Source organism: Salmo salar, chromosome ssa17 (genome assembly GCF_905237065.1).
Source record: "Salmo salar chromosome ssa17, Ssal_v3.1, whole genome shotgun sequence".
Classification (NCBI taxonomy): domain Eukaryota; kingdom Metazoa; phylum Chordata; class Actinopteri; order Salmoniformes; family Salmonidae; genus Salmo; species Salmo salar.
The window spans coordinates 27,003,501-27,013,500 of record NC_059458.1 but is presented as its reverse complement, the minus strand read 5'-3'; the positions used below and the strand labels follow the sequence as shown (position 1 = coordinate 27,013,500).

General features: G+C 43.8%; 1 protein-coding gene across 1 annotated transcript in view; it reads left to right on the top strand.

Moving 5' to 3' along the window:
• Positions 1-10,000, top strand: part of LOC106575692 (kalirin-like) — a 112,774-nt gene that overhangs the window by 73,103 nt on the left and 29,671 nt on the right. Inside the window, 9 exon segments of the mRNA XM_045699281.1 lie at positions 374-443; positions 1,000-1,089; positions 1,552-1,644; positions 1,930-2,041; positions 2,145-2,335; positions 4,300-4,401; positions 6,633-6,731; positions 6,733-6,788; positions 7,667-7,769. Of these exon segments, the coding sequence (XP_045555237.1) occupies positions 374-443; positions 1,000-1,089; positions 1,552-1,644; positions 1,930-2,041; positions 2,145-2,335; positions 4,300-4,401; positions 6,633-6,731; positions 6,733-6,788; positions 7,667-7,769 (916 nt within the window).

Sequence of the window (10,000 nt, the reverse complement as noted above, 5' to 3'; positions counted from 1 at the left end):
AGCTGTGTGTAATGTATGGTGTTTACATGTCATTAGATAGAACAGAAATGGAATTAATCCCGAGCCAATATGGCCGGCGTTATCCCATTCTAGAGTTCTGCAGTTCTATGACATCTATGACATTATACTGTATGTCTCTATGGTATAGCACAGAGGTATTCAAATATTACCTTACCAGACTCCTGCTGCTTTTCTGTTCTACCTGATAATGAATTGTACGCTCATGGTGTCTCGGGTCTAAATCAGTCACTGCTTAGAGGGGAAGAATGAAAAAAGCGGTGGAAGTGGCTTCAAGGTCCATGTTTTAGTTTGAGGGGTGTAGGCATAGCATAACAGATAATAGTGTATAATGATGGTTTGTGTTTTGTTGCAGTATTTTCCTGAAGGAGCTGGAGAACTACGAACAGCTACCTGAGGATGTGGGTCACTGCTTCGTCACCTGGGTAACCACCAATACATTATGTCTGATAGAGAGAGAGAGAGAGAGAGAGAGAGAGAGAGAGAGAGAGAGAGAGAGAGAAACTGAGAGGGGGAGAGAAAGAGAAACAGAGGGGGAGAGAGAGAGAGAGAAACTGAGAGTGTTTGTGTTCCAATGAACCACAGTACTGCAGGAGTGTTGTCTGAACCTCACCTCACCTCACCTCTCTCTCTCTCTCTCTCTCTCTCTCTCTCTCTCTCCCCCTCTCTCCCCCCTCTCTCTCTCTCTCTCTCTCTCTCTCTCCCCCTCTCTCTCTCTCTCTCTCTCTCCCCTCTCTCTCTCTCTCTCTCAATTCAATTGAAGGGCTTTATTGGCATGGGAAACGTATGTTTACATTGCCAAAGCAAGTGAAATAGATCAAATTAACAGTAAACATTACACTTCCAAAAGTTTCAAAAGAATAAAGACATTTCAAATGTCATATTATGTACATATACAGTGTTGTAATGATGTGCAAATAGTTAAAGTACGAAAGGGAAAATAAATAAACATCTCTCGCTCTCTCTCTCTCTCTCTCTCAGGCAGATAAGTTCCACATGTACGTGACGTATTGTAGAAATAAACCAGACTCCAGTCTTCTGATCCAGCAACATGGGACAGGCTTCTTTCAGGTGACACACTCTCCATTTCCCTTTTTTCTCTCTCTCTCTCTCTCTTTCTCTGTCTCACTCTCTTTCTCTCACTCTCTTTCCCACATCTCAGCATAATACAGTTAGTCTGTAGATGGCAATCACAGTTCAGTGTAGCGTCTCTGCAGCCCTGATTTTACGCTGTGTGTATGTGTGTAGGAGGTCCAGAGGAGGCATGGCCTTGCTAACTCCATCTCCTCAGTTCAGTGTAGCGTCTCTGCAGCCCTGATTTTACGCTGTGTGTATGTGTGTAGGAGGTCCAGAGGAGGCATGGCCTTGCTAACTCCATCTCCTCAGTTCAGTGTAGCGTCTCTGCAGCCCTGATTTTACGCTGTGTGTATGTGTGTAGGAGGTCCAGAGGAGGCATGGCCTTGCTAACTCCATCTCCTCAGTTCAGTGTAGCGTCTCTGCAGCCCTGATTTTACGCTGTGTGTATGTGTGTAGGAGGTCCAGAGGAGGCATGGTCTTGCTAACTCCATCTCCTCAGCGCTCATCAAGCCGGTTCAGCGCATCACCAAGTACCAGCTCCTTCTCAAGGTACAGAACATGACAAATACTGATGTGTGTTGGTTTAACAAGACACTATTCTTATGCTCTCTGTCTCTCTCCCTGTCTCCCTGTCTCCCTGTCTGTCTCTCTCCCTGTCTCCCTGTCTCCCTGTCTCCCTGTCTCCCTGTCTCCCTGTCTGTCTGTCTGTCTGTCTGTCTGTCTGTCTGTCTGTCTGTCTGTCTGTCTGTCTGTCTGTCTGTCTGTCTGTCGTGTGTGTGTGTGTGTGTGTGTGTGTGTGTGTGTGTGTGTGTGTGTGTGTGTGTGTGTGTCCAGGAGTTGTTGGCGTGTTGTGAGGAGGGAAAAGGCGAGATCAAGGAGGGTCTGGACGTCATGCTGAGTGTTCCAAAGCGAGCCAACGATGCCATGCATGTTAGCATGCTAGAGGGTGAGCTGATGTCACTTCCTGCTGTATGATGTCACTTTCTGCTGTATGATGTCACATCCTGCTGTATGATGTGACATGACTTCCTGCTGTATTCCTATCCCAGGTCTGGAGGAGGGCTTGGAGGTGCAGGGAGAGCTGCTCCTGCAGGATACCTTCCAGGTGTGGGATCCTAAATCCCTTATCAGGAAAGGCCGGGAACGCCACCTGTTCCTGTTTGAGCTCTCACTGGTCTTCAGTAAAGAGATAAAGGACTCCTCCGGGCGTACCAAGTACCTCTACAAGAGCAGGCTGAGGGTACTATACTATACTATGCTATACTATACTATACTATACTATACTATACTATACTATACTATACTATACTATACTATAGCATACCATACTATAGCATTCCATACTATAGCATACCATACTATACTATACTATGCTATACTATACCATACTATACCATACCATACTATACTATACCATACCATACCATACCATACCATACCATACTATACTATACTATACTATAGCATGCCATACTATACCATACCATACTATACTATACTATACTATGCTATACTATACTATACTATAGCATACCATACTATAGCATACCATACTATAGCATACTATACTATACTATGCTATACTATACCATACTATACCATACTATACCATACCATACTATACCATACCATACCATACTATACTATACCATACCATACCGTACTATACTATACTATACTATAGCATGCCATACTATACCATACCATACTATACTATACTATACTGTACTATACTATACTATACTATAGCATGCCATACTATACCGTACTATACTATACTATAGCATACTATACCATAGCATACCATACCATACCATAATATACTATACCATACTATACTATAGCTTGCCATACCATACCATACCATACCATACTATACTATACCATACCATACCATACCATACCATACTATACTATACTATACTATAGCATGCCATACTATACCATACCATACTATACTATACTATACTATGCTATACTATACTATACTATACTATACTATAGCATACCATACTATAGCATACCATACTATAGCATACTATACTATACTATGCTATACTATACCATACTATACCATACTATACCATACCATACTATACCATACCATACCATACTATACTATACCATACCATACCGTACTATACTATACTATACTATAGCATGCCATACTATACCATACCATACTATACTATACTATACTGTACTATACTATACTATACTATAGCATGCCATACTATACCGTACTATACTATACTATAGCATACTATACCATAGCATACCATACCATACCATAATATACTATACCATACTATACTATAGCTTGCCATACCATACCATACCATACCATACTATACTATACTATACTATACTATACTATACTATACTATACTATACTATACTATACTATGCCATACCATACCATACTATACTATACCACACCATACTATACTAATACCATACCATACTATACTAATACCATACTATACCATACCATACCATAAAATACCATGCCATACCATACTATACTATACTAAACTAATACCATACTATACTGTACTGTACTATACTGCCCCGTACCATACTGCACCGTACCATACTGTACCATACCGTACCATACTGTACCATACTGCACCGTACCATACTGTACCCCCATCTCAACTATACACATAGTAAAACACCTATACAATATTACTCTACCACACCAAGTACCTCTACAAGAGCAGGCTGAGGGTACTGTACTATACCATTCTATACTATACCATAACATACTATACTATACTATACCATACAATACTATACCATACTATACTATACCCTACCATACTATACCATACCATTCTATACTATACTATACCATACTATACCCTTCCATACTATACCATACCATACCATACTATACCTTGCTATACTATACTACACCATACTATGCCATACTATACCCTGCCATACCATACTATACCATACTATACCATACTATACCCTACCATACTATACTATACTATACCATACCATACCATACTATACTATACCATACTATACCATGCTATACCATAAACATAGTAATACACATATAAAATATTACTCTACTACAATAGCAGGCTGAGGGTATGGCTACGACACATATATACTTTCATGCATTGTACATCCCATAGACCCCACCTCGTTTCCCAAAGGAAACATTAACTGCCTTGTGTCCTCTTCCAGACGTCAGAGTTGGGGGTGACAGAGCATATTGAGGGGGACCCCTGTAAGTTTGCTCTGTGGGTGGGCCGTACCCCCACCTCGGACAACAAGACCGTCCTCAAGGTAACAGCCAGATATATTCTCATGTGCACTCTCCTACTGCCTGTCATCTCTGGTGAACCTTTTCATGTGCACTCTCCTACTGCCTGTCATCTCTGGTGAACCTTTTCATGTGCACTCTCCTACTGCCTGTCATCTCTGGTGAACCTTTTCATGTGCACTCTCCTACTGCCTGTCATCTCTGGTGAACCTTTTCATGTGCACTCTCCTACTGCCTGTCATCTCTGGTGAACCTTTTCATGTGCACTCTCCTACTGCCTGTCATCTCTGGCGAACCTTTTCATGTGCACTCTCCTACTGCCTGTCATCTCTGGTGAACCTTTTCATGTGCACTCTCCTACTGCCTGTCATCTCTGGTGAACCTTTTCATGTGCACTCTCCTACTGCCTGTCATCTCTGGTGAACCTTTTCATGTGCACTCTCCTACTGCCTGTCATCTCTGGTGAACCTTTTCATGTGCACTCTCCTACTGCCTGTCATCTCTGGTGAACCTTTTCATGTGCACTCTCCTACTGCCTGTCATCTCTGGTGAACCTTTTCATGTGCACTCTCCAACTGCCTGTCATCTCTGGTGAACCTTTTCATGTGCACTCTCCTACTGCCTGTCATCTCTGGTGAACCTTTTCATGTGCACTCTCCTACTGCCTGTCATCTCTGGTGAACCTTTTCATGTGCACTCTCCTACTGCCTGTCATCTCTGGTGAACCTTTTCATGTGCACACTCCTACTGCCTGTCATCTCTGGTGAACCTTTTCATGTGCACTCTCCTACTGCCTGTCATCTCTGGTGAACCTTTTCATGTGCACACTCCCTACTGCCTGTCATCTCTGGTGAACCTTTTCATGTGCACTCTCCTACTGCCTGTCATCTCTGGTGAACCTTTTCATGTGCACTCTCCTACTGCCTGTCATCTCTGGTGAACCTTTTCATGTGCACTCTCCTACTGCCTGTCATCTCTGGTGAACCTTTTCATGTGCACTCTCCTACTGCCTGTCATCTCTGGTGAACCTTTTCATGTGCACTCTCCTACTGCCTGTCATCTCTGGTGAACCTTTTCATGTGCACTCTCCAACTGCCTGTCATCTCTGGTGAACCTTTTCATGTGCACTCTCCAACTGCATCTCAGTGCTAGAGGCGTCACTACAGACCCAGGTTTGATTCCAGGCTGTATCACAACCGGCCGTGATTGGGAGTCCCATAGGGTTGCGCACAATTGGCCCAGCAAAGCCCGGGTTAGGGTTTGGCCTGGGTAGGCTGTCATTGTAAATAATACTTTGTTCTTAACTGACTTGCCTAGTTAAATAAAGGTTACAGTGAGGGGAAAAAGTATTTGATCCCCTGCTGATTTTGTAGGTTTGCCCACTGACAAAGAAATGATCAGTCTATAATTTTAATGGTAGGTTTATTTGAATAGTGAGAGACAGAATAACAACAAAAAAATCCAGAGAAACGCATGTCAAAAATGTTATAAAATTATTAGCATTTTAAGGAGGGAAATATGTATTTGACCCCCTCTCAATCAGAAAGATTTCTGGCTCCCAGGTGTCTTTTATACAGGTAACGAGCTGAGATTAGGAGCACACTCTTAAAGGGAGTGCTCCTAATCTCAGCTTGTTACCTGTATAAAAGACACCTGTCCACAGAATCAATCAATCAATCAGATTCCAAACTCTCCACCATGGCCAAGACCAAAGAGCTCTCCAAGGATGTCAGGGACAAGATTGTAGACCTACACAAGGCTGGAATGGGCTACAAGACAAGAATAAAAAATAAAAAAATCTCTCGTGAACCTTTTCACGTGCACTCTCCTCTGATGTAGCTTCTGTTATGCTTTCGTATATTTACTTTACTATCCATTTGTCTCGTTTTATCACTCTCTCCTGCCCTCCCCCTTCTCTCTCTCTCTCTCTCCCTCCCTCCCCGCCCCCTCCTCCTCCCTCCCTCCCTCCCTCCCTCCCTCCCTCCCTCCCTCCCTCCCTCCCTCCCTCCCTCCCTCCCTCCCTCCCTCCCTCCCTCCCTCCCTCTGACCCTCCCCTGCCCCCTCCTTCTCTCTCCCTCCCTCCCTCCCTCCCTCCCTCCCTCCCTCCCTCCCTCCCTCCCTCCCTCCCTCCCTCCCTCCCTCCCTCCCTCTGACCCTCCCCCGCCCCTCCTTCTCCCTCCCTCCCTCCCTCCCTCCCCCTCCCTCCCTCCCTCCCTCCCTCCCCGCCCCCTCTCTCCCTCCCTCCCTCCCCCAGGCCTCATCTCTGGAGCTGAAGCAGGAGTGGGTGCGTAGCGTGCGTCAGGTGATCCAGGAGAGACGTGGCCATCTGAGAGGAGCGCTGAGGGAGCCCATCCCCCCTCCCCAAGACCCCCGCCCCCACCCTGGTCCGCACGCGCAGCATCAACAGGAGGTTGGTACCTACACGCACACACACAGCCCACTTCCTCTCTTCCTCTCTTGTCTGTTGTACCACTAAGGTGGTTGTACAGTTTGCATTACTTGCAAGACAAAGAAGTGAGTTGAGTGTTTTTATTGTAGAATTAGAAATTAGAATACTAGAATGGTCTTGAACCTTCTTATGATGGGATAAATGGCAGACATTTTGGTCAGGGAGTTGGTCAACCATGGTTTGCCAATGCTGTGATAAGATATTGTGTAAAATAATGAATTTGAAGAATTGATCTACACTGTATGTTTGTTAGCTAGATAGCCAGACAGTTTTAGAGGAATGATTCCATTAATGTTTCAAATTAAATGCCAATATACCAACATTCCATTCAAACAACACAGTCAATCCACAGCCATACAGTGGCTGAAATCAGTTGATGATACTGTAGGACTTAAACAAGTGGTAAATGCAACAAGTTCTGATATTGTATCATATAATAGCACTCTCAGATTTCCAAGAAAGGAAACATTTAGACATTTATGGTCTGTTTACATATATCTTAGAGGCTATTTATACAGAATATTTGTATAAAACCCATATAAACTACATTTATAATTGTATAACAATATTTTAGGTTGACAATAATTCTATTACACCATTTGTGATATATCACATGCCTATTTCACTTTTATTCTCCTCCATCAGTAAAATCAGGATTATATCTCTACTGCCATTCATTCACATTAGACTGGGTTGGATTTCTCCCTGTCCAATATGGCTGCAATTTTCAGCCCATTCTGAAACTTCAATAGGATCTCTATGGTTTTTATTATGTACGTGTCATCAGGTTGTGCGCGTACATATCATGATATTTTTGATGTGTACGCGTCACCCCCCAGAGACACCAATGAGGATGCAGACAGCCTGGGAGATGCCAGCAGCCAGCCGGACACCGTCTCCATTGCCTCCCGCACCTCTCAGAACACAGCAGACAGCGACAAGGTAGAGACAGACTACACTACCCAGCAGCCACCACTGTTTACACAAAAAGAACCCAAGAGTGATCTGTTCTACGTGTATATACACTCATACAGAGACTCTAAGAGCTTAGAATGTAGGAGTTGTTATTGACGTTCTATGAGTGTAGTGACTTCCTTTACTAATGGAACATATCCACTGCCAAGCCTGATGCAGAGTTGTTTCTGACACGTACAGTCCGCATTCAAAGTTCCCAAAAGCCAAACAGCAACAACATTCAATGAGATCCAGGGATGTGGTGCAACAAAATAGATGATTGATTTTCCTTATATCTAACTAAAATGATTCTCTAATCAACTTAAGGCATAGATTACTTGACATAAAAATGCATATTAGGATCTGTTTGTATGTCTGGTCAAAACTCTAAACCACTCCCGTGTCTAGCTAGGACTCCCTCCACCCCTGAAGGCCCAACTTCCTGTCTTTATCCTATCACTAACACACTTACCCCAGTACAATGAATGGGCAAGGGGTGGGGGTGGGGGGGGACTAAGGTACACTAATAACAAAGGAAGATACCTCAACCAGGTAAATATAAATCATAAAGGTACGTACCTAATAATTCATCACATATATTCATATTTCATATATATATATATATATATATATATATATATATATAGGGGCCGGTATATATATTAGGGGCCGGTATGTTAGAGCTTGTCTTTTATACAACTATGTCTAAATCGGCTCTAACATACCGGCCCCTAATTGTTAACTGCACTGAATGCATAACAAGGACTTAATATTCAAAAATAGAGCCAATACACAAAACATACTATACCAGAGCAGTATTACGGTTCATAGCTATGTACATGTACAAGGTCCCATATAGGACAAGAGTCCAGTGATCTCAGTCCCAGATTGGAAGTGTTCAAGTGTTCAACATCCCAAAATTCAAGAGTACGACATCCAAGAATCAGAGGTGCACGTGATTTGAAGATGGAGCTCTGTGTGTGTGTGTGTGTGTGTGTATATGTGTATGTGTGTGTGTGTGTGTGTGTGTGTGTGTGTGTGTGTGTGTGTGTGTGTGTGTGTGTGTGTGTGTGTGTGTGTGTGTGTCTCATTCAGCCGCCTCCAGGAGCAGACAGTTTATTGATAGGTCTCTGTAAGATATTGGTCTTAACCCTGACGCTCCGGACAAGACCTTTGACCCCTGGCAAAGCCTCCACCACACACCCCAGTAGCCAAGAGTTCCTTGGAGCTGTGTCATCCACGATGGAAACAAGATCACCAGGACTGAAGTTTCTCTTAGTTTTGTTCCACTTGTTCCACTCCTGCATAAGTGGAGATACTCCCTTATCCATCTCTTCCAGAAGAGGTCAGTGATATATTGTACTTGCTTCCATCTCCTTCGTGAGTATAGGTCTCCTCTCTGGAATAGTCCTGGTGGCAGGACTGGCTTTGTTTTCAGATAAAGTGGATGATTCGGAGTCTGGGGTTCTAGATCATTAGGGTCATTTGTTACAGTTGTGATTGGTCTGTCGTTCATGATCGCCTCAACTTCACACAATGATGTCTGCAAAGCCTCATCATCCAGTACTTGCTCTTTAAGGACTGGATAGAGGATCTTTTTCAACCTCTCCCATACTCCCCCATGGTGGGCTCCAGAGGGTTGAATGACCAGTTCACTCCTTCCTTCAGTAATGCATTTTGAATCTTGTTGTGATCCAGCTCTTTCAACGCTTCTCCTAGTGTGTGCTTCTACTGTGTGTTCCAATAAAGTTGGTGCCATTGTCTGTTCTGATACTTGTTACTGGGCCTCTTCGACAGGTGAATCTGCGTAGGGCATTGATGCAGGAATCAGTATCCAGATAACTAGCAAATTCTAAGTGGACAGCTCAACTCACAAGGCAAGTAAAGATCACACCATACCCCTTCACATGAACGCGGCCTCGCTTCACCTCTATGGGGACGAAGTAATCTATGCCCACATGGGTGAAAGGTGGCAAATCAGGTGACACTCAATCTTGTGGAAGGTCGGCCATCTTCTGTTCTCCAGCTCTAGCTTGCACCCGCCTGCAGAAGACACAGCTCTTAGGATCTTCCATGCTAAGGAGTTGGCACATGGCATCCAATATCGCTGGCCAAGACTGGAAAGCATTTGTCCTCTCCCAGAGTGGCCAACCTGCTCATGGATGTGGAGTAAGATCAGTCTGAAGATGTGGAAGTCTTTGGGCAGGATCATAGGATTC